The sequence below is a fragment of the Monodon monoceros genome, unplaced genomic scaffold (assembly GCF_005190385.1).
Source record: "Monodon monoceros isolate NGI ecotype Baffin Bay Population unplaced genomic scaffold, NGI_Narwhal_1 Super_Scaffold_12, whole genome shotgun sequence".
Taxonomy (NCBI): domain Eukaryota; kingdom Metazoa; phylum Chordata; class Mammalia; order Artiodactyla; family Monodontidae; genus Monodon; species Monodon monoceros.
Genome location: NW_021703768.1, coordinates 112,181,357 through 112,206,226, shown reverse-complemented (window position 1 = coordinate 112,206,226; position 24,870 = coordinate 112,181,357). Strand labels below are relative to the sequence as shown.

Sequence of the window (24,870 nt, the reverse complement as noted above, 5' to 3'; positions counted from 1 at the left end):
CATGTGTGCATGAACGAAACGGCGGGAGTGGACACCTGGCCTCCCCTCGGATTCCTGTGCCATTGGCTCATTAGTAATTATTTTATATTGATTACAGGTTCAAGTGATCATAGTTTGGATATAATGCATTAAATAAAAAAATAAAAAAATAAAAAAATTCATTTTACCTGTTTCTTTTTACTTGTTAAAAATGTGGCTACTAGAATTACATATGTGGCTCACTTTATTTCTACTGCACATTGCTGCTTTGGACCCACAGGTACCTTGACCTCTCCTGCCCCACAGCTTTGCAGCTGCAGGTCTGGCCACGGAGCCCCTGCATCACTCTTCTGGAGCACTGCGGTCAAGTGGGCCTGGATTTGGGAGGAGGGAGAGGCTGGGGTGCCGAGCCCAGGGCAGCTGGCCCAGAGAGCTGACAGCCCCAAACCACAGCTAGGGGGGCTGGCCGAGCAGGAGCCCCCTCAACCCTGGGGCTGATCCACCAGCACCTCATGCTGACTGTGGTTGAGGATGCTGAGCTGGGTGCCCTGAAAGAACCCACACAGCTCTGTCAGACAGGGTTCCCAGGTCCCAGCAGCAGGGATGTGGCCCCTCAGTGAGGGACACCTCCCTCCATAGGCATTCAAAGCACATTCGCTCACCCCAGGTTTCTTTCCATCACTTTTCTGCATCGGGGGGAATCACAGAACTTTGGATCTGGAGGTGCCCTCGGGGACTTACCTTCTTTCTACTGCATCAGTGAGGAAATGGGGCAGTTCTCTGTGGTTAACAACTAAGTCAGCGGCCCCAGAAGCTAGATTCCTTGAGTCTCAACTCAAGCCCCTTTCCACACAGCCTCCCCTTGGGCTCTCAGAGGAGGTTCAAAACCCCTCTGCACGTAGATTAATCCATCTTTGCGCTTGCTGAGCCCTCTACCCAGAGCGCTTGTTGCCCCTTCCGCCCAGCCAGCTCCCCTTGGGCGATCAACTAGTTATTCTTCAAGTCTACGACGCCTGGAAGTCTGGAAGCTCCGGGAGGGCAGGGTCCTGGTGCCATCCACAGTGTACGACCCAGCACACTGGCAGAATGAGATGTATGCTCAGTAGACTAATTGTCAAGTGAATGAATGAATGCATGCATGAACGAATGGTGTTGCTTCCTCAGAGTAACCTGAATGCACCTCTGCCCAGTCAGCCCAGGCCTCCATAGTACCTCCCAGTTCCCTCACTGTGTCCCTGCTGGTCTGTGAGCTCCCCCAGGGCAGAGATAGATGGTGGCTACATTCCCCATACTTTACAGAGCCTGGTCCGGAGTAAGTACTCAGGAAATAATGAGTGAAAAACAAGCCTGGGCAAAAGCCTTCCCTGATCTAGGGACAGAGGCCTGAGTTTCCTCCGAAACCTTCCCACTGCCCCAGGTAGGTGGCTCAAGGGGTCCCGACTTGAACGCTGAACTTCACCTCTTAGCAGGGGTGTGGCTTTGCGAAGCTCCATCATCCACTCTGAACTCCAGGGGATGAAAGCAGTGAGGAGAAAATGAAATATGCCCAGCCCCAGTGCGTACTGAGCACTTGCTACGTCCCTTCGGACAGCCAGGGAACACTCGCTGTTTCAGTGAACCTCCACCCCCCGCCCCCGGTGCAACAGAGCCTCACACCAGCCAGCACAGAAAACATCGCTTTATTAACTGCGTTTGCCAACACATGAGGAGTGCAGAGGGGTCATGAAGACACGGGCCCTAGTGGGGGCTGGGCTCTGGAAGACCCCCAGGAGTGAGCAGGACAGGATGGGACTGGGAGCTATGCGGCAGCGGCAACACAGAATCATGCAGGGCACGCGGGCACCGGCCACCCCCAGGCGGCCATACATTCTATTGCTCGTGAAGGGTAGCGAACATGGACAATGTACAAAAAGGAGAAATAGGTTTTTGCGTTAATGAAAAATACATTTTTTCTCTACAAAGGAATCTTTTCTAATACAAGAAAATAAATATTGCAACATAAGCCAAAAATAATTTAAAATTGCTCTTTTCAATATATTTTCAATATTTCTCTTGTATATTAACAAATGGCACATCACTTTCATTGAAACAAAGACAGAAGGTGTCTCCTCCTGTGACATTCATATCATCCCCCCACCCCGAGCCGATGTGGAGCACAGAGTGCTGTGCATCTGAGGGACAAAGTAGCAGGGAGTGCCTTAAAGAACAACCAAAGGCTCCAGACACCAGCCTGGCTCTTTGGCCAATGTGGCCAGCTGGGCCAGGGGCATGGGAAGGGGCCTCCCCAAGGGCCTTGCTACAGGCACCCAGGCCATTCTACAGAGCTTCGGGCATGGGCAGAGGTTGGCCACATCTGGCAGTAAGCAAGGAAACGCCAAATCCAGCTGCTGCCAATGTCTGTTAGAATCGAGCAGGTGATTCTCTAGGAATTGTCCCCCAAGTCCCATCGTGTGCCCATACACGACACACACAGATACGCCTGCACTCAGACACACACAAGGTGTGCTCTGGAACAGGCTCACACATCCACAGTCCAACACCCATGTTTGGAAACCTGGGTGGCTTCTCTAAGGAACCTGAGACCTTCACACTGCAAATGCTCACACACTGTCACCGAGTCAGAGCTCATTTAATAAAATAAACCCTTCTACCTTTCTTCTCCTTATTTGTTCTAAAATACATTTATGATCCATAAAAATACTTTCCTTGCACATTATCCTTTCTCACTGTGATGAGGGGGAAGGAGGTGGGCAGTGGGGACTGGGAGGGTGGTGATGACAGCCTGGATGAGTTCCAGAGCAGCTTCTCCCTCCCTGAGGAGGGCCAGTGAGTGTGATCAGATACGGTCAAGCGAAAGATCTGCCTCAGCCTCTGGTCTGGAAAAGGCCTCCTACCTTCTTCCCAGCTTCCCATCTTAAACTCCGAGGCGGCAAAGCCGTCGGCAGGCTGGAAAAAGAGCGAAGGGGCTGTGGCTAATAGCAGAAAGGCCAGCAGTGGGAACCGGTTATCCTCGTCCTCTTTGCAGCCCGGTGGACATCCTAGGGGTGGACAGCTGCCTGACAAGGACAGCTCTAGGGCGTGGCCTGGGAGATCCTGGCCAGCCAGCCTTACAGACACTTGGACTCCGTGCAGGATGTGGGCCCCAGGGATAGTTCAATCCAAAAGCAAAAGCCAATCGGGAAAAGGGTCGGAATCCAGAGGCCGACTTGAGTAGAGGCCCTATGAAGAGTGCTGGCTGCCCGGCCTGGCCCACACAGTCCAGACCCTGGCCAGACCCACTACCTTCCCACCCTGCTTCTCTCCCTACCCTCACCCCCAGGGAGCCCAGACTCTGCCTCAGGATGGATGAAGGGTAAACAGGTAAGTGCTGAGTCTACCGGACCCGAGCCATTCCTGGCACCCCCATCCCCCAGCAGAGTTTGGTTGTTCTTTAAAGCTCGTCCCTTTTGCTTCCTGTGAGGTCAGACTGAGCAATCCAGCACAGACAAGGTTGTGGCCCGAGGTGACCTGAAGCACGGGGTAGGAAGGTCTATTCAAAGGCAGTAAACAGAGAATGGGGTTGGGATGCTGATGGTGACACTGCACTGGCCACTACTGCCAAGGCGGGCGGGCAGGCAGACTAAACTCTACATGGTAGCTCATGCCATCCCAACGCCCAGAGTCCTCGAAGCCCACTCCGAGTCTGCTCCAACTGGACAAATCTGTCCGACCCTTTAAACTTAGTCGTTGTCTTTGTTTCCTGTTTTGATAAAATTCACATGAAACTGAGTGTCGATGATCATGCCACTGTCGTACCTTGAAAATTTGGAGTCGGGGATGGGTGCTCGAGTTGCTTCCCCATCCCGCCGATTTGCGCTTCGTGTGTCACGTGGGGGCAACCCCATGGTAACACTTTTGCCACGCTGGTTTCGCCATCAGTCTCCTCCCACAGTGAGTCTCAGAGTTCAGGAGAGCTCACAGTGGGCCCAGCCTGGGGATCTGAAATCCAACACCAGCAGCAGAACAGCATCCTCGTCCAAGAGCTTGCGCTCGCCTCCTGGACGTGTGCGATGAACATGTTTCTATACTTGGTTGCTAAAGAGCTCCGTTTAAAAAATAGTCCAAGTGACAAGTTGTCAGGTCCAGGCTGTGCTGTATTATGGTCAAAATATTCTTTGGCATCCACAGAATGATTCGACTGATTCACTGGACTTTTGCAAGGTTCTTGTTGGAGAAGTTCTGGCTTTACCAGTGGCAGAAGTGATCCAGGAGTAATTCATAAAAGAAAGAAAAACACGTTTTCACTGAATTCCTTGTTTTGTTTGTTCCCTGAGCTGTCACCCTGGGGCCACTCCACTGAAACTCTTCAGAGCTACTACCTGGGACCTAGAGGGTGGGGTGGGAAAGGCAGGATGGTGATGGTGGGGAGGGAGGGAATGGCTGGGAAAGGGGGTTAAGGCTCAGAGGGAGGGAGGAACCAGGGAGATCCAGCAACACTTAAAACAGCCCCAGCAGGCCGTCACTGACGCGTCCTGGGCCCCGGGATCCCACTGCTTGTTGGAAAGAGGAGTTTCCAAAAGGAAACTGAGGAAGAAGCTCATCTCTTAGCAGGACTGGGAAACTTGAAAAGGCAAGTGGTCTGGTCTGGTCAGCTATCTGGGAGTGATCAGACCTCGGCCGAGACTGGCCCCGAAGGAAGGAAGGAAGTTGGAGTCCCAGAGCGATTCTCTGCAGTGGGCGAGTCTGAGCCCCACGCCCCCCATCTGGGCACTGGCCCTCCCTTGCAGCCCTCCGCCGGCACTGGCGGCTGGCTGGCTGGGAGTCCCCTGAGAAAACGGCACAGCTCAGGAAGGATTCTGGGAAGCCCTTCCCAGAGCCGCCGGGCTGGGCGCTGGCAGGGGCAGAGCAGCAAGGGAGTGGAGGGTCACGGGGTGGGCGGGCAGGCCTCTGATGATGTGGGTTGATCAGGAACGGCTGTGGCTCCCTTGGAACCAGCAGGCCCTCTTCGCCCCCTCAGTGCTTTCTCGTATAAGCTCGTTGTGCTTGTGACAGTGAGTAGACTCTGGCTGGGTATCACTTATTATACTTCCTTGGGGATCAGTGGAGTGCAGCAGGACCCCCCAGATGGACCCCAGTGGGATTTGGGGGCAAGGCGGGACAGGTCCTGGGCTGGCCCATCTGCCATAATAATGCCCAAATGACACTCTGTGTCACCCAGTGGCAGCAGGCTGGAGTCCTGAGCTCTTCTTCACCTTGCCTACGTGTAGCCAGGAGCCCAGGAATACCGCATGGGCTGGGCGGGGATGCTGCCGCGGCAGGGATGGTGCCCAGAACCTGGTGTGGTCCTTGTGGCCAGAGCCATGTAAGGAATCCTAACGTCCTAGGCCAGCACAGAGGAAAGACAATAGTGTGGAATTCGAAACTCTCTTTATATTAAAAATAAAACCACAACAGAGTGGCAGCCTCGAGGGTCTGAGACACTCAGCAGAGATTGGAAATGGCAGTTGTGACTGGGCTGAGGCCTCGTGGGCGGACCAGAGCAGGGCCCAGGACAGGGGTAGGGGTGACTTAGGAGGCCAGTACCCCCATGCGGACCACCTCCTCAGCCCCTGCTTCCCGGGGACCCCGCTGCACCCCGCTGTCCTCGGCCTCCACATCTGAGTCGCTCATCTCCCCGTCAGAGAAGTAGCCATCAGTCTCAGTGTCAAAGTGTAGGCTGACCTTTGGCCTCTCGGCCACAGCAGACGGCGGTCCTGTCCCGGCATCAGGCCTGGCACTTGGCGATCTCCGGGTTCCCCTGCTCTCGCGGGGCGGCCGAAGCCGGCCTGAGGGCTTGGGACTCGCCGTAGGGCCAGGCACTTGGACATTCGAGTCGGCAGCCATTGGGGCTGCCTCGTCCGGGGTCTCGGGGGCCAGCGGTGGGGGGCTCTCGGGAGCTGCTGGGATGGGACAGTCCTCGGCTGTAGGACTGGATGGCAGGTGAGAAGGCGTTCGCCGTGGTGGCTTCCTGGCAGGTGGTCCCTGACCCCCCTTGCCGCTGCCAGCATCCTGGCCCCAGGGCTTCTTGGGGGTTTTGTCTGGAGTCGTCCGTGAACCGGGCCCATCCTGTGGTGGTTTCTTCTTGGCAGGCAGGCGGGTGCGGCCACGGGTCTTCCTGGCAGGGTCGCCAGGTCGCAGTGAGGGGTCCCGCATGAAGCTCAGCAGCGTCTCCTCGTCCTGCAGCAGCTCCTCCGACAGCAGCCCCGGAGCAGGGTCCTCGCGGTGCCCATTGTTTAACGACCACTCGCTCATGGCCATGTTCTCTGCCGTGATCTGCACCGACTGCGCCAGCCAGCTGTTGAAGAAGGTGCCGTCGATGGGGAACGAAGTGGACAGGCCTGGCCGAAGGGAGAAAGAAGGCAGGTGAGATGCCAGCAGGTGTGTGTCCCACTCTCCTTCAGGAAGCCCTCTCTGACCCTCCCCTGCACACCACCGTACCTTCCTCCCTCTTTCCCTCTGTGCTATATACCCTGTTGAGTTATCTTGTTTCGTCCATGCATCCTGCCAACACCGCCAAAAAGCAGGCTCCACACCAAATACCCCTCTCCCCAGAAGGACGTCCTGCTCCTGGGACAGGCTTCACAGTTTGAGAAGCAGAGCATAAAGTGAAAATGTGGGCTCCCTGTTCAAAAATTTTAAGAATTTCAAAGTGGCAACAGCAGAGCATGAAACCAAGCTAGGGCCCTTCGAGATTGCACAAGGTGGACGCCCAGGCCTGCCCATCACCCTGTATCCTGGGGGCATAAGGGATGGAGGAATGGAGGAAAGCACCCTCAGGCCACCAGGGGGCACTAGATTTTCATGTGTCGCTTCTCAGAGCTTCCAAAGCAGGTAACTTGGATATGGGCGTCAGGCGTGAACCGGACAGCAAGGTATATCTGGGTAGAAGGTCCCTTTTGGATGCCAGGGCCAGCTCCAGCTATGGGCCCTCCCTCCTTTACTGAGGTCTTGGGAGGTGGCAGCTGGTGAGACTGGGCTTCCCATTAGATCCCAAGTTGTTTCCTTCCTGAGACTGAGGAAAATAAAAGATGACCTGGGGCTTCTACACTAGAGGTGAGGTCGGGAAGGGGGCACCACCCCTGCCCTGAGAAGTGCTCTAGAGGAAGCATGTGACATCCTAGGAGACAAAGCCCAAGGCTGAGGGTCCCTCTAGGACTGCTGTGCTTAACGGGGCAGCAGCAAATAGGTCTGTGACAATGAGATGGGCTGGGCCAGGGCCACTCCTATGGGTCTCTCTGGGTGGCTCCCGGGAGATTTGCTGGGGCTGAAGGGAGGCCCATTTGAGGACATTCTGGCAGAGGGGGACAGGGACAGAGAATGATGGCAGGCCCTCACCTCCCAGCATGATGCTGGGTTCCTGGAAGGGCCAGGATGGCCTAGCAGTCCCTGAGCTCTTGGGCCCAGTCTCCAGTCTACAAAAGAGGAACTCTCAGGATGCCAGACCCCAGCCTCCTTTATGGCTGGAAGGAGTGCGTGGGCAAGCAAGGGCCCGGCTACCCCTCTCGGGCGTCCCACTCTGCAGCAGGGATGCTGGTGGTCCCCATGGCCTTTCGTGGGGAGCTGCAAGTGGAGTGATGGTATGAGCCTGGCTGTGTGCACCAGGCCACTCACCAAGCTGCCCCAGGACTGAGTCGGACCCTGCCTTCACTTTCTCTTTCTTCTCGGGGCTGCCCTTCGGACCCTCGCGGCCTTTCCTTTTCGAGTCGCTCTTCTTGCCCTTTGCTCTCCTCCCAGACCGCTCTGCGTCAGGGAAAGAGAGAGCAGGAGGGAGATGGTTACCCCAAGCAGCCCAGCCAGAACTAAGACCACTGTGTGGCATCCAAGGAGTCCTCCCCATCAGCCAGTGCCTTGCCTTCTAGGTCACCTCCTCCTGCCTCTGTGGTCCAGGCTCTGAGCCACGTGGGACCTGGGATAACTGGGGCTCCAGTGAGTCGGGGAATAGCTAGTGTGGAAGAGAGGGGTAACTGCCCTTGAGGGGCTTGGTGAGGGGCACAGGGCCACGAGGAGGGTGGAAGACCGCTTTGTAGGATCTGGACGTCTGATCTATATGGCCTAAAGATCTCAGGACAGAATCCTGGTGGGTGGGAAGGCTGGAGGTGAGTGGACAGGGCAGGGCCTTAAATGCCAGGCCAAGGAGCCAGACCTGAAGGTGGACAGGACACTCTGAGGAGTGAAGAGCCGTGGGTTCCACTCCTGACACAGCGGGCAGCGCCCTTGAGCAAGTCCCCTGCCTCGTTCTCCTGGTCTGCTTTGATGGGAGACTCAGGGTACACACCTGGCCCTCATATCCTTTTAGTCCATGACCACATGGGTCTGGGGAGCCGTAGAACACAATGGAGCAGGGGAGGGACATGTTGTGGTGGGGAGCTGCCAGGAATCTTCTCCCAGCTTCTCAGCCAGAGGCTGGAGAGCTTCCTGAGTAAGCGTTTAAGAGAAGGTTGAGGAGTGTGGCCCCAACTCCGGGAATCTTCCCAGCTCTGCTGTTAATTCCCTGTGTAACCTCAGGCCAGGCCTCAGTCTTCTCATCTATCACATGGGACCGGTGCCTAGATACTTCAGAGAGGGGCTTCTCAAGTCCCCCACTGCCCTCACCATGGTCTGAGCTCCTTCCAAGGGCACAAGACCTTGCACATCTGACCCTGGCAACCCCTCGGCCTCACTTCAGACATTTTCCTTCTGCCCTAGTTGCAGATATGCCAGTTTCCTTCCAGTTTCTCTAACAAGACAGCTCTGGCCTCCAGGTCTCCAAATATGCAGTTTCCCTGCCCTGTCCTTCACCTGGTTCAGCTCACAGCTTAAATACACTGCCCCTGGGAAACCTTCTCTAGCCCTCTGGCCAGACAGGCCTCAGCAATATGCCTGTAGCCCATGTCTCACCCCACGGGTCAAGCGTCACAACACTGAGGGCATCAGCTTCAGAAGCCAACTAATCTTCTCTCCAAATGCCCTGCCCTGACCAAAAGGTGGCCTGTTGCTGCCACTGCGGTCTAGGAGCTGCGAATGTCTCCAGCTCAATGCGGGGATGCCGACCCTCCAAGCTCCTGACCATGGTTCTGGAATCCTGTGCCTGTGAGCACGGCACACCTTACCACTCTCCACTGCCTTCCTGTAGTTGGATGTGTGGCCATAGTGAGTCCTAAGAAGGCTGAGGTGTTCCGGCAACACCACCACCATGAAGCCAACCCTGATACCTCTGTCCCTGCACTGGCGCCAACGGCAGCCCCTTGGACACCACTTTCCTTTGTCTTTCCAGATGGTAAGCTCCACGAGGACAGGAAGCCTGTCCATTCAGTCCATGGCAGGGTACTCGCAGTGCCCGCCACAGAGCCCGGCATCCTGTCTATACTCAATCAGCGCTCGCCGAAGGAACCGACAGATGAGAGGGAGCCTGGAAAGGTTGGGCAGCCAGGAAGCTGCCATAGTCCTTGAGGTACACAGTCAGCCCTGACCTCTACATGGCTGTGACCCACCATGACCCAGCACCTGTCCTGGGCAGTGCTGGCTTCTGGGGCCAGAGTAGGTGGTGATTCCAAAGCACAGTCGAGGCAGCTCAGCTCTTGGGCAGGGGTGGGGCAGTAGCAGGTTCTCAGTCATTGGCTCTGGTGGTGGCCAGGCAGCTCTCCTCCCTCTACTCCAGGCCCAGCCTGACCCACAGGCTGAGTTGGCAGTGGCAGCCCCTGGCTTAAAAATCTCTCCATCCAGCTATTTCTGCTGCATACAATTCAACATTAGAGTACCATTTTCTGGCCTAAGCCCTGCCTTCCTTAACATGTGAACAGTCCAGGAAGGGCCCTGTTGTCCAGCAATATCCACAACTAGTAAGTAAGACCACTGTCAGAGCTTCTTTGACCTTTGACTTCCAGATCTGTTAAATGCATGTGATGGCAAAAGCGTAAGAGCTGCCTTCTTCAGAATCGAAACGCAGGCACACAGGGGTTCAGGGAAGCTCGCCAGCTTGGGCCCTTCCTGCCCCAGCACCAGCACAGAGGCGCTGGGACTTCTGGTTTGTACCTGTTCACGTGCAATTTCCTCCTGAACCACTATGGCCCAGCACTGCCTGAGCACCCTGTGAACCAGAAAGCTCCACGAGGGCAGGTCCGATGCCCACATTGCATCTTTGGCCCCTTGCCTGCCAACACACACCTAGGACCCCCGGCAGGGCCCCACTTGGGCCTACTAACTGGATACAGAGGGTAGGGGTGGGGGCCCGTGGCCCCTGACCCTGTACACATGCCCCATCAGGCCCCGAAGATGCACATCCTCACTGGGACCCAGCCCCTTGAGGGTGTGCACAGGAGGGGTGGCGGCGGCCAGCAGGGGGGACGCCTACCTCGACACAGATCCTGTTCAATAAGTTTCATCTGCAGGTGGAATATCTGCTCCTGGAGTTTGCAGATGGCGTGTTTCGTTCTCTCGCGCCTTGTCACCATGTAGCACAGATTTCTAACCTGAGGAAACACAAGAGAGGTTTTCCACCTTACTCATAAGCAACCACCCAGACCTCCTAGCTCTGAGGGGCCACCACTGCCTAACCTGCCCAGGACATCTGGGAATCAATACCCAGGCCCCGAATGCATCCTGAGCCCTGAGCTGCAACACTCTGATCCAAACCACGGGGCCAAGGCTGTGTTTCGGATCGCAGCCAGCAGGGAGAGCATCTGCGGAGCTCAGGCGGGCGACTGCCTTCCTCTTCTCGGCCTAAACTTCCGGGCTGAGTCATGCCAGTGCCCAAGGCCCTTCCAACGTGGCTGCCCTGCCCTGTATACACAGTGCCCCAAGGCTTGTGGGGACCTCGAGAGATCACCAAGTTCACCCCTTGGCTCCTGTCCAAGCCTTCTTTCCACTGAAGAAACTTTAGCCACAAGCACCCGGGCAAAAACCACCTCCTATCCTGAGACACGAATGGCCGGCACATGAGTAGAGAGCGCTCCAGCAGAAGAGCTCTGAGCGGAAGGCTGTGCCTGATGCACAGCGGTCCAGCCCGCAGCTGACCCGTGTCCACTTGCTGCCCTGGCCCTGAGCCAGGCCCACAGCTGCTCTGGTCAAGGGCCCAAGTGCACTCGGCCATATTCGGTCGGCTAGAGACAGAACTCCTCGTGGGGAAGGGCAGGGCCTCTCTGACTCCCTTAGGCCAGCTAGGAAGAGCCCCTTAGGGCCTGGGAGACCAGCTTGCTTAGCCCATGGGACAGGGCCCACCCTGTAACTGGTCTGGAAGCACCTGAAGGATGCGCCACATTGCTCCCTGGCCACCTGGCACCTCCCTCTGCCCAGCGTGCCATCCCTCACCGGCTGCTCTCAGGGTACATCACATCTCTGGGACCAAGACCAGGCCTCCTCCCCATCAGGACACTGCCTTGCTCTGGCACTTCTTCAGCTTGGGTCACAGTCTCCAGCAGCAACAGGGACAGCTGGCCAGAAAGTGCGGAACTGGAATCCCGGGTCCCACCAGATTCTACCTCCAGCTGGGTTCCGTCTTCAAGGCTGAGTTCAGTCTTCATATCCTTAAACTGCCTGGGCATGACTTGAGAGTTCCAGAGCCCCTGCCTGTTGTCACGATCATCACTTCTACTGCCCTGGGGTAGCCGTTATCAGACCTCTCTGCTGGCGTGGGCCTCCTCCTCTCCTTCCTGAGTCTAGCCGTGAAGGAGACGCCGGAACACCTGAACCAGGCTAGCAGGCCTCTGGAGAACAGGTTCTGCACGGACTCTCAGCAGTACTCCGCACCCCAGCCTAGACTGTGAACGCCAGGCTCTCCTGTGGCCAGCACCTCCCCAAGGGGCAGCCACCTGGCCCAGCCTGCCCTTGCTTCAGCTCACTGGCACCGTCTGACTTCCTTGCAGATCCTGGACTCCTCCCACATGTCCCTAAGCACAGGCTTGTGTTGGGCCCTGGGTTCAGCTACGAGCAGTGCCACCAGGGCCCCTTTCTTCTGAGAGCTTGCTGCCCAGCAGAGCAGAGAGATGCTGACCAAGTACTGACCCAGGCAGCCCTGACCCAGACTTGGGGGTGGTGAGAAGGTTCCCTGGAGAAAGGGGCAGATAGGCCAGGTGGGAGGTGATCACAGAGGGACACAGGCTGAAGACAAGAACCCAGAGAAAGGCCAGGTAGGGGAGAGGAGAGCAAGGCCTTGTGGCTAGAGTGTCAGGCTCTGAGGCCTGACTGAGCCAGGTCAGGGGGAACTGTGGAGGGATGTGGGTGGTGGTGGGGACCAGGGAGCAGGGATGTGTAAGTGCTGAGACCCAGGAGTCATCCTTAAGGACCCAGCCCCTCCTCATCTGCCCCACAGCTGATCCATCAGTATGTCCCATCAGTCCTTCCTGGTGAACTTTTTTTTTTGGCCGCTTTGCACAGCTTGCGGGATCTTAGTTCCCCGACCAGGGATCGAAACTGGGCCCATGCAGTGAAAGCGTGGAGTCCTAACCACTGGACGGGAATACCACAGGGAATTCCTGTTCCTGGTGAACCTGACTCCCTCCCATCCCAACAGCTTCCTCCACCTCCTGGACACCCCCATCATCTTCACCTGGACAGCCAGCTGTTTTGACCTCTCTGCTATCCTGGAGCAATATTCTTGAAATACAAATGTAAATCTTAAAATGTAAATCCTCCTCCCCTTGAAACCTCCAATAGATTCTGCACTGGGTTGAATAGTGTCCTTTCCTAAAATTTATGTCCACCTGGAACCTTGGATGTAATTAGTTAAGATTACACTGGATATGAGTGAGCCCTAAATGCAATGACTAACGTCCTTATAAAAGGCCATGTGAAGACACACTGAGAGAATGCCATGTGACGACAGAGACTGGAGTCATGGGTCTACAAGTCACAGAGCACCAAGGGTTGCCAGCAACCACCGGAAGCTAGGAGAGAGGTATGGAGAGTTTCAGCCTCAGAGCCTCTAGGAGGAATCAACCCTGCCAACACCTTGAGCTAGAATTTCTGGCCTCTAGAACTGTGAGAAAACAAATTTATGTTGTTTAAAGCCACGGAGTTTGTAGTACTTTGTCGCAGTAGCCCTAGGAAACAGATATAGTTTTCTTCCTGTCACACTTAAAAAAACCAGAGCCACAGCTCAGAGCCTTGCCCAATTTGACCTCCCACTGTCATCCTCACAGTCTATGTCCCACAGTTCTCCAAGCTCCAGCCGCACTGCCCTCCAGTCCCTTTCTTTCTGTGTCCAGACCACTTCTGCCTTGGGGCCTTGATATACATTCAACTCTTGGCCCCAAATGCTCTTCAACCCTCTCTTCCCAAGGCTAGACCTCATCCTTCAGGTCTTGGCTCAAATATCACCTCCAGAGGGCATTCCTGTCCACCACATCTAAACAGCCCAACCTTATCCTCCTCATATCCTGGTCTCTTTCCTCCTGGCAGTCATGTGGCCAAGTACGCATGGGGACAGTAGGGATGAAGAGAGGTGGATGGATTCGTGGCTACTTTGGAGGCCTAAGAACAAACCATTCAGTATTTCCAGCCTAAAAACAGATGAGCCAAGGTCTACTTCCTATTAAAATACAGATGTAGGGCTTCCCTGGTGGCGCAGTGGTTGAGAGTCCTCCTGCCGATGCAGGGGACACGGGTTCGTGCCCCGGTCCGGGAAGATCCCACATGCCACGGAGCGGCTGGGCCTGTGAGCCATGGCCGCTGAGCCTGCGCGTCCGGAGCCTGTGCTCCGCAACGGGAGAGGCCACAACAGTGAGAGGCCAGTGTACCGAAAACAAACAAACAAAAACAGATGTAGTTTCTTTCTTTTCTTTTTTTATCTTTTCGAAACACTAGAGCAAGTTTTCTTAAAGCAGGCTCAAATGAATTACTGGCCAAGATTACCCCCAAATCCCTGGGGTGTCTGGTTAAAAATACAGATTCCCAGGCTTGGGGGAATATCAAACTCTCTGGAGGCGGGGGCCCTCAAATATACATTTTACATAGCACCATGGAACCTGAGAACTACTGTCCTAGGCCAAGGGCCTCCAAAGTGAGCTGCATGGGCTATTATTGATTTTGACAGCTCATCACAGTATAGGAAGAAAATATTAGAACTTCCAGTGTTTGGGTTTTTTTTTTGGTGCAATTAGAAATTCTGATTAGGTTTGCTTTTATAACATACCATGGAAGATATAAATGAGATACTAAAAATACAATATATTGGAGGTAAATGCTCAATTTTCTTTCCATGATAAGGGTACATACATTACACAATCACTAATGTCTGGAGATTCCTGCTACGGAAGATTCTGTGAGAATCCCAATGGTGCCAACATTCTTTGGTTGGTACTTTGGTCACATTGTGACCCCTTATTCCCACTTCACCCTGGAATCATCAATTATTTCTCTAATTTCTCCCAAGATTCTTGGTAATATAGCTACATGTTACTGAATGTTGTAAAATTCCTCTTCCATGATGGCTTTTGGGGAAAACTATAGATACCACCTTAGAAGCCCACCCAGGCTATCAGACTTCTTACATTGTTTTTTTCTTATTATAAAGACAAAATGTTCTCTTTAAAAAAAAAAAATCAAAGAGTACAAAATAGAATCAAGTGGAAAAGTCCCCCTGAACTACAGCAGGGATCAGTAATAAAAGCAGGTTTTACTTTTTGATAAAATTGTTTTGATAACAGCAAGTTTTGCAAAGAGAACCTGGATGTGGGCTGAGGAGAGGAGAGGGGCAGGGAGGACTCCCAGCCAGTTATCTTGAGCTAGAATGGACCAGTGTAGGGGGCATTCATGGAGCCTGGGGAGGTTGTGGTGGGGACAGGGGATGCTGGGCATGAGATGCTGGAGCTGGGGAGGGAGGTGTGGGCTGGAGCCAGCCTCCTGATGGGGAGTAAAGCTGTGGAGCAGATGCGCAATGAGAGGTCAGACCTAGTGTGGTGAATGATCGCTGGGACCAAGGAGGACTCAGAGAGGGAGCAGAACTGGGGTATCGGGGGGAATCTGGTCAGAGCATCCACAGGAAAAGTGTTTCAAGACCAAGGGCATGCTTGACTGTGGCAACCACTGCTGAGAAGGCTGGGGGATGAGGATGGAGAAATGGGAGATGGAGGCTGTAGGTGGCCCTGGTGGAAGGTTCTGGAATATGGTGGTGGCAGGAGCCTAGGCAGAGTGAGAAGCAAGGAAGTAAGAACAGTGAGGGATGACAGAAAAGGAGAGAGAGTAACAAGGGTGAGAAACCCATGACTAGAGGGACACGGGGAGGGAGGACTTGCTTTTGAAGATGGGAGAAGGTAAAATGAATTCGGACACTGGGGGAATCCTGGAGACGGAGAGGGGGTGAAGACAAGAGAGATGCTCCTGTGCTGCGGGGTGTGGGCTGGAAAGAAATCCCTGGGGGGCGGGGAGGGGAGGACATGGGAGAAAAGGGCAGAGAATGGGTACAGAGGGCACCACCGGGCAAGGAGTTGGAGGGTTCTGGTCTGAGGAACAGGAGGTGAGGTCTGCTAAGAGACGGGGGAGCCCTGAGGGAGGGGGGCAGGGGTGCAGACAGGTGGTAATGGGGGAGCCCAGAATGCGGCTGGCTAGTGTCCCACCAAGGCTGGCTGGCAGGCACCCTGGGGGGCTCACTTGCTCACTGCTGTAGGATCGCTCCTGGTGGGCTGAGTGCCTCCTACTGGGTGAGGCTCTGCCTGGGGTGTGGCCTTTGCACAGGTGCAAGGGACTGGCAGTGAGCTAATGCCACATGGGGTGGGAGTGAAGAAAGCAGGGGACAGTGAAGGAGGAACTGAGCAGGGAGAATGGGAGACTGTGGTGAAGAAGGGGGATTGGGGATTCGGGGCTATTGACCCGAAGCAGTAGGAGGGGGTGACAGGCTTTGAGTGGGTGGAGGGGCTAATGGGTTGGAAAAAATCCTAGAGTTGGGAGCCATGGGGTTGACGAGCTGGAGGCTGGAGGCCACGGCTGCCCAGGACAAGATAGGCTTTGGTGGGAGGTCAAGGAGACACAACCCAGGCACTGAGGACAGAGTAAACGAGGTGTGACAACTGCTGAGGAAGCAGGTGGCGAGTGTGGGGGAGGGCAGGACCTTCCTCTCCTGGAGAGAGCTATGGGGAGTTCCTCCATGTCCATCCCCTGGGGCGTGTGTGTCTGAAAGCTGCCCCTGCCCTCTCGGCTCCTCTCAGGCCAGGTGAAACCTTCAATAAACTCCTGGTAACCAGATCCAGAGCCACAGGCAGTGAGGCCCCACGTAGCCCAAACTACCAGCACAGTTGCTAGGGGACACCAACCGGTGTTTGTTGGGCTGATTGCTGATCATCAGAGCTGCAATTTTTTTGTCAGCTGTGAATAACTCTGGGAGGCTGCAGTGGCCATGCCTTCCTGTGCTGTCTGCCACAGCTGAGGCCTAAGGCTGAAATCTTAGGAGAGCATATCTTCTAGGCTGACCGTAAAATGGGATTTCATGCTGGTGGTAGCATGACCCCTGCTTCTCTCAGCAAAACTCCTGCCTTGGGAGGCAAATCAATCAGGGAGGATGCATGATTCCTGGGCCTTAGCACTGGGCCTGCCCTTTCAGTCCTCCCTGGAGCCCGCCATCTGGGCAGCCCACGCTTCTAAGACACAGAACAGCAACGATAACCACCACTAACAATGGACGGTAGTGCGCTAAGCCCTATCCGCTATCTTTCCTGGGATCTAAGGTCAGCTAGATCCTTATTCCCATTTTACAGGAAAGGAAACTGAAACTCAGAGAAGTAGAAACTATAACTCGGAAGGCACAACGCTGGAAGTGCTGCAACTGAATGTAGACCCAGGCTACACACAACCTCAGTCTCAACCCCTGCCTCGAATCCTCAATGCCTCCAGCCCAAGCTGGCGTGGTGCCCAGAGACAGGCTGGATACTCTTGACTGTTGGCACAGGGTCATGGTCAGAGACTGGGCCTGCTGGCCAGGCCACCAACAGTCATGGGTCTTTGCAGAAAGCCTCCCCCATGGCATAGTTCTCGGCCCTGTTCACTCACTCGAGTCACCAACGCATGGCCGTGAAAAGATCTGAGGCTGGACCGGAGGGGGTCAACTGGCGCATGGCTGTAGGACTTCCTCTCCTCAGCCTGCCAGGGCTGTGCACTCCCTGGCCTTGCACTCAGCTGGTGCCCTTCAGCCCAGCCTGGAGGCTGCTGGAGAAGCAGCATTTTGACAGGGCCCTCCTGAACCCTGAGAAGCTGCACAGACTCCAAGGCTGGCCCTGCCTCCTCTTCCTGGGGAAGAGTGGACCAACTCACACCTGGAGGGCTTTGTGCCTCAACCAAAGGGGTCTGTGAGGCACAGACCCAGGAGCCCCAGAGCTACCTCAGTATCCTAGCCCATGACAACCTCAGCCCCTGGCTTCACCTGTACCAGCTGACAATGGGGTCGAGAGGTCGGGGGACTGATAAGGGGGTACTTTTGCCCAGGAAATGTACAGAATAGAGAATAAGCCAACAACTCTCTGACAAACTCCTCTCCTATTCAGGCCCCAATTCAACTCAACTCTAGAAAACACACATTCCTCCAAGGCTTTCTTCACCTCTCTGAGCCCCACCTTCCCCATCTGCTCCTTACGGATGGCAACATCTACCTCTCATCTCTCTTTCCAGGATGATGGTTCAATAGGCGAGCCCGTCCCCTGGCCTCTCCACGCAGCCTAGCCAGGGCCAGACATGCGGGCTGAGCAGCACGGACCAGGGAGGTCAGATGTGATGAGTCGTTTGGAAACAGGAGGGCTAAAAGCAGGGTGTCTGTACTCAAGACCCTGCGGGTGGAGACTCGAGGGTGGCCTGAGCACAAGTGTGGAAGCAGCTTTGGTCTCGGAAGGATTTGTACCTGATGGCCCTGGGAGACGGGAGGCTGGGCTACCCAGGAAGCGGTGACTGCAGTGTAGGTGGCCCTGCTCTCTGTCCTGGCTGGAGCCGTGGACATTTGGTGATCCCCCTGCCCCCCACCTTCTGACCTGGTGGCAGGCTGGCTGCCAGGCAGTAAGCTCCCTCCCAGGCCAACAGGGTCATTTCCACGTGACCAGGCCTCAGGGCAGATGCGTGGGGTGCAGGAGGGTGGAGAAGCCGGGTCCAGTTTCAGAACCTCCACCTCCATGCCCCCCTGCCCCGCCCCGCCCAGCCCACAGCACAACATCTGCTGAATTGCTCTAACCATATTCTACAGACTCGCCAACTGAGACATGCCTAAGTAAAGCAGCTTGCCTTAAGTCACACAAAGCCCCCTTGATGCTTCCACCCCGGCTGTTTCCCAGCATGGCCTGGGCAGCGGGCAGGCATGGGAGTCTGTGTCCCCCTGACATGACCCCTCATACTCCGAATCCTAGAACTGAATGTCACCCAGAGGAGAGGCCAGAACGGAACCTGGGGTTCAGAGGACTGGATCAAGGACTTGGGACACCCTGCTTCATCCTTGGGGTGCCCCCAACTTGGGGGGTGGTACTTTATCAGCTGGAGGAGTCAGGGGAGGGGTACCAAAAAAGCCAAGTTCAAGGGCATGCTCCACAGAAGGCAGGACTCTTTCCCCTTCTTTCTGGGAGGAACAGCAGGCATTAGAGGCTCTGGAGGGCCTCCAGGCTCTAGGAAAGCAACTCTCACTGGTCCCCAACCTCCACGGCCCAGCCCAAAACCGAGGTGTCTGCACATCTTCCTCATCTCACTCAGCCCCCAAAGCGATGCGCCTGGACCAAGGCAAGATCCCCTGCCTCCCAGGGCACAGCTGAGGGCTTCTGGCCAACCCACTCACTCCATCCGGGCCCTGTGATTCCACCTCCAGGGTGAGCGTTTGGAATCTGCAGCCACAGCAGGAGAGTCCCCGCTTAAAACACTTCTGCAGCTTCCAGACACACCTTGGTCCACCCACCCAGCCCCATCCTTCCACCCCACACAGGCTGCAGCTGGTCTCCAGCCCGTACCTCTGCTCGCACTGTTTCCTCTATCCAGCAGCCCCAGGAGCTGCACTCACACCTGTCTTCCCTGCTTTGGCCCAGCACGTGCTTATTACACTGATTCAACTCACTTGTGACTCCCAGCTCCTCCCCTGCCTCCGACTCTAAGCAAAGCACGTGTGTTGGGACCAGGCAGGGCCCACAGAGACCACCAGGAGTCAGGAGCTTGGGTCCTTGCCCCAGCCCTGGTGTTTCCCAGCCTCACAGTCCTGGCAGGGGCCCCACCCTTCACCAGGCCTGCAAAAGGGCTGGGACGAGAGGGGCTCAGAGACCTCAGAGCTGGATCCTCCCCTGTTCTACAAACTCTGTTACCCCAACCCTGTCTGAGACCCCGAGGCCCTCAGCGCCTTGGCCAGAGCTCACCATGTGAATCCTGGTGAACCATGGCTGCTCCAGGGCAGTGAGGGAGGGGTGGAAAGGCCTCCTGGGTTGCCCACCGGGCAGGCGGGTTGGGGGGCGGCAGGGGGACTCACTCTCTCCAGGTCCTGCCGCAGGTGCGTGAAGAGCTTCAGGCGGCGGTAGAGGACGTCCTGCTCCTGCTGGGCCAGGTTGTCCACCTCGTCAGTCTTGGGCGTCAGCAGTGGCTGGTTGGCGTTGGCTTTCCTCTTCAGCTTCCAGTACTGGTAGATGAAGTCGACCAGCACCTCAGCCAGGTCCAGGCGCTCAGCCACCTCAGCTGGCTCCACCAGCTCATAGAAGTCTTCCTCCAGCTGCTGCAGCCGTTGCTTGCGTAGGGTCACCTTCTCCAGGTCCTCGCTGGCTGGGCTGGGCTCCACGGGTTCGGACGTGGTTTCACCCCGTGGGCCCCCATCACTGTGCTCCTGGCAGAACGACTTGAACTTGACCTCGTCGTTGTCTGCTAATATAGTCCTCATTTCCAGGCTGTGGTCAAAGGCGCATGTGACGTGGAATGCCGTGACGCAGGAAGGCATGGAACACTACAGGGAGAGGAGGGGCAGCGTGAGGTATGAAGGGAGCCCTGGTGGGAGGGAAGAAGAATGTGGGGCATCCCCCAGGGTTACATTGAGAATGCAGAATGCTGGCGAGACCCTAAACAAAATGGCATGGGCTGCCAACATCCTGCAGGTTGTGGAGGGAGTCATGGAAGATGGAAAGGGGAGCTCTGGGGGAGCTGGACAGCATCATATACCCTGGGGAAGTCAACAATCAGATGACTGACAATCCCTCTGGGGACAAGCTGCACTTCTGTGCGGACAATGACTTTGGATCTGAGGCATCGAAAGAAAGAGGCTGTTGATGGGTCCCTGCCTCCTCTGCTCCTGCAATGTTATCTAAGATGGGGAGTTGTGCCCCTCCCCTGTCCTCTGGGAAGAGGGGCTGGAGTTGGGTCCCTTCCTTCTTCTCCTGTCCAGGCAGTTAGGGCCAACTCAGGGCCTGAGTTACCTGGGAGGATGGCTGTGGGTAGCTGACAACTGTTTCAGCAATAACCCATCGAAATATTAGTGGCCGTTTACGCTGCACCCACAAACCATTCTGAAAGTCTTATAAATGAGTGGAAGTGCATCTAGTGTTTACAATGACAACTGTCCCTGAAGAGACAAGGGAGAGAAAGGATGACCCTCCCACTTCCCAACCTATAGGCCAGGAGCATCAATATCACATGGGAGCTTGCTAGAAATATGCAAATTCTCAGCCCCACCTACAGATCTATAGAATTAGGACCTCTGGGGGGTAGGCCAAGCAATCTGTGTTTTAACAAGTCCTCTGGGTAATACTGATACGCCCTAGAATTTGGGAACCGTTACTGTCAACAAACTAACACAGCCCTGCCATGTGTAGGGAGAGCCTGTTAGTTTAGTTGGAGGAAAAGTTTGATTCTTACCCCTCTCACATGTCAAGTTTGACATCAGAAGAGAGGTCAATGTATTTATTAAGCCCACAGACCCTTGCTCTTGGGGAAAGCCCCCTCAGTACTGTAACGGGGTGGTGAGCCTGGCTCCCCAGGCCTGTGACCCATGCCTAGAGGAACTAGGGATGGAGGAGTGCCCGGCAGGTGGGGCGCTGGCTCTGGTCCCTGTCCCAGGCACATCAGTGCTTCTGTCTGTAGCACCATGGGGCAGGTGGAGGGTGCTGGCAGTGGCCTGCTTTACAGGGTGTCCCAGACACACCCCTCTGTGTAGCTGGTTCCTACATGGGCTCCCGGGCAGCAGCGGGGTGAAGGGGCTGTGTACCTGGATGCAGGTGCCCGTGCACTCCTTGCAGAGGCTGCAGGACAGAGCCCAGCGGCTGGCTGGGATATGCGAGATCTTGGTGATGGGCTCCATCTTCTCGGGGCACCCGATGCTGACCTGGGGCAGGACACAGGGAGCTGCATCAGGCCTCTCATCCCCAGCCTGCCTCCAGGGATCACCTAAATGGGGGGCCTGTCTGCTGAAACCAGGTGGTGGGCAGACACGGCAGTGGGAGAGTCCCAAGTCCTTCCTGACTTCCCAAGTTGACCGTGTTGTGTTAGTGTGTGCTCTATAGCGGCTAGGCTTAGACTGTGACTGGGAGAGTGCGCTTCCGTGTGTGCAGCTGACTGAGCGTATGTGTGCCTGTGACTCTGTGAGTCTCAAGACAGAGATGCTTCCATGTGCAAATGAGTACATGCAGGGTCCCCCTCTCTTTTGCACCTCAGGCCTTTGTTAATAGCATCTGCAGAGTTCTTATTAGAACTTGAACTTATTTTAGTTATCTTTCTGGGTGGCGACTATAGGTCCCCATGGTAGGATCTCTTCTTGGGGACCTCCAGGGCTTTCCTGGCCAAGGGGGATGTGCCTTTGTTTAGCCCCTCCTATGGGGACAGGGCTATAACGATGCCCATCTCCTGGGCACAGCCCACTCCTCAGCCCCAGAGGCAGGGTACATTTGCCTTCCTACTGCCCATGCCTGAGGAGGGAAAAAGGGCCCCCGTCCAGAGATCCTGAACCAAAGAGCCCCCACGGTAGGTCCTTGTTGATCCTCTGTGTCCCTGCTGTGCCCAGACCAGGTATACTCAGAGGTAGTCCCAGACTTCAAGATGCTGATGTGGCCGCGAGTGACTATTGCTGACATAACCACTATGATCACAGAAACCTGTGATGTGGGTCCCAGCAAGGACTTTCAGACTGCGAGCCCAGGAAGGGGAGGGGCCACCTGCTGACAGGGCCACCTGGCTTGCTTCCGGGCACAGGCAGCATTGGAGTGGGGCCTCATTCTAGGTCAGGGCACACAGCAGGGAGAGAGCTGAAACGCCAGCGAATGTCAGCATTTCACATTTCAAGTAAGACAGGAGCCCAGGGCCTCTGCTAACTCACTGTGGGCTCCGCCCATCGTCCATAGTACCCCCCTAGACTCAGACCTGGGCCCACCCCCCCATTCCAGCCACAGCCCTACTCTCCAATTTTCATCAGGCTCCCCACCTGATTTCCTTTTAGGTCATTTGGCTTATTTTCATTTTAAAAAAAGCACTTGACTTTGGTTGGGACCACCGCCTAGATTTGGGTAGACCCATAACCTGCTTTCCCCTAGAGTCGGCTGCCTGACTTCTGTCCAGCTCTCACACCACCTGGATCCTCCAGTGGCTCATAATCCCATTTTCCCATGGAAATAGCCACCCAAGTTCTGCCTAGGTCCATGGGTAAAGTTCCCTGTGGGCTGCTGCCCGAGCTCTTCCCAGGCTCGACACCTGAGATCCGCCATTTAACGTGGCCCATCACCTTCTTTTCCTAGTGCTCTGCCGTCGGGGTTCTGAGTTCTGTTCAGACCCACTTCCCCGCGGCTGTGCCCCAGGGCCGCCCCAGCCCCACATCTGCCCACCTCAGGAATCCACAGAGCGCAGCTGACGTGCACCCACTTGGTCCCACTTCTAGTGGGCTTCAAGGCTCCTCCTCGCTTGGGGCAGAGCAGGCACTTCGGCTGGACACCCAGGGCACACGTCCGGCACAACCAGCTGCCTGTGGGCACCTTGAGGATCCCGTAGCATGCCTGGGGGAAGAGCAGGGTGGTCACAGGTCAGAGGCATTGGCCAATCTGCGTCTGGTCAGCATTCGGCTACAAACAGTCCTAGCCCCAGCCCAAGCTAGGAGCTACAGAGTGACACTGCTACCCATCTCTGCCAAAGAGAGCTCCTAAGGGACTATAATGCAAGGGCTCCAGGGATTCTCTTTGCGTGGGTTGTGCGTTGAAATTTCACCATCTCACAGTCCTCTGTGAAAGGGCTCAGCTCTGCCCTCTGCTGGGAGGTCAGTCACTTCGGCAGAGGCTCCTAACCAGTGATGGATTTCAGGGGCATCCATGAATACCCTTAAATTGAATACAAGGGCTTCCCTGGTGGCACAGTGGTTGGGAGTCCGCCTGCCGATGCAGGGGACACGGGTTCACGCCCCAGTCTGGGAGGATCCCACATGCCGCGGAGCGGCTGGGCCTGTGAGCCATGGCCGCTGAGCCTGCGCGTCCGGAGCCTGTGCTCCGCAACGGGAGAGGCCACAACAGTGAGAGGCCCGCTTTAAAAAAAAGAAAAAAATTGAATACAAATTTGGGTATGTATGCTGCCTGAGGACAAGGCCCAGAGCTTTCATCTTTTTTCACAGGGATCTGTGATTGGGCACCCTTCTGGTAATACCTAGGGCTTATGGATCTAAGAGCTGCTGGGTATAAGGGACATAGATGAATGAGGAGGGTGGTGCACTGCCTACCAACCTGCCAGCCAGGTGAAGCCCTTTTAAGCTCCCTGGGTGCTATTCCAGCAGAAGTGGGTAAGGGAGGGCCTCAAAGTTAGGGCCAGAGTGGGTCCACTGGGTTCCAGTCGGGTCTTCTACATCTTCTACAAACGAGGCCCAGAGTTGCCCCAGACCTATAGCCTTGGGGCCCAAGATGAAGAGGGGAGCCTAGTCAGGCGGCACCTGGTTTATAATACCAATACTGTTAACAAACACGAACAACTCTTACTATACCGTTCTAACCAAATGACTCATAGTAAGGAACTTAATCCTCACAACAACTTACTTTTATTTATACTTGAGGAAACAGAGGCTCAGAGAGATTAAGAAACTTACCCAAAATCAAATAACTTGCAAAGGGCAGAGCCATGGTTTGAAACCAGGTGGCCTGGCTCCAGGCTCTGCTCTCGATCACTACACTGTCCTACCTCGTTGTAAGGTCAGGATCGTGAGGAGGGGGTAGGGTGCTCAGTGGGGAGGATCTGAGGGAGGCCGGCAGGACAGGACAGAAAGACCATCCAATGGGCGTTACTCAAATCTGGCTGAGGGGGCTGAGCCGAGGGGCCCTGGGTATCCCTGGCACCACGGGCACTCACGCCATTCCCTTCCACCCCCTTGCCCTCCTTCTTAGGGGCCCATGCCCACAGTGCTGCAGCACCCCTACAGCCAGGGTGACCGGGTCAGGCAGAGGCCTGCCCGCACAGCATGGTGACGGCAACGGGGGCCGCCTACCTGGTGCACGCAGACGTTGCATTTGTCGCAGAAGACCATCTCGTTGCCATCTTCACCCTCGGGAGAGCGGCACACATCACAGACGACATCCTCATCATACTCGATGCCCAGCCCCTCCTGCGTCTCGATGGCCCGTGCCATGTTCTGGTGGCACAGAGTCTCCAGCTCCTCCAGTACGCGCTCGAGCGTCAGTTCATCCAGCTCTGGCTTCTCTGTGAGGACAGCAGGGCAGGGTGTCAGGAGCCTGGCCCCTCAGGGCAGATGTACAGGAGGGTTTCCACCCACTCACTGGTTGCACCCCCAGGACCCCAGCTCCATGGTCCAAAACCTGACTGCGCTGGACCACGCAACCTCAAAGGCCCCCGGGGCCTGGTGTGGTGTTGACTTCAGACACTTCTTGCGACCACACACATGCTTGTGTACACACAGATACCAGGAAGTGTCTCTGGGACGCAGCCGGCTCCGTGGGGAACCCACTGCTCGAGCTATGTGTATGGGGGGGACCTGGGAGGGTGGCCGAATATGGC

The 24,870-nt window shown here is 55.7% G+C and overlaps 1 protein-coding gene across 9 annotated transcripts in view; it reads right to left on the bottom strand.

Annotated features, from left to right (window-relative positions):
• Positions 1–1,642: 1,642 nt before the first annotated feature.
• JADE2 (jade family PHD finger 2) overlaps positions 1,643–24,870 on the bottom strand; it is a 52,146-nt gene continuing 28,918 nt past the window's right edge. For 7 of the 9 annotated variants that reach the window (XM_029216127.1, XM_029216124.1, XM_029216122.1 and 4 more), the window contains 7 exons: positions 24,344–24,555; positions 22,710–22,877; positions 21,104–21,220; positions 19,385–19,849; positions 10,328–10,445; positions 7,609–7,737; positions 1,643–6,335 (listed from right to left, as the gene is read on the bottom strand). In XM_029216127.1, coding sequence (XP_029071960.1) covers positions 5,527–6,335; positions 7,609–7,737; positions 10,328–10,445; positions 19,385–19,849; positions 21,104–21,220; positions 22,710–22,877; positions 24,344–24,555 — 2,018 coding nt within the window. In that variant the 3' untranslated portion in view covers positions 1,643–5,526. The remainder of the gene's footprint in view (positions 6,336–7,608; positions 7,738–10,327; positions 10,446–19,384; positions 19,850–21,103; positions 21,221–22,709; positions 22,878–24,343; positions 24,556–24,870) is intronic. The other 2 variants (XM_029216130.1, XM_029216121.1) reach the window with 1 other exon arrangement.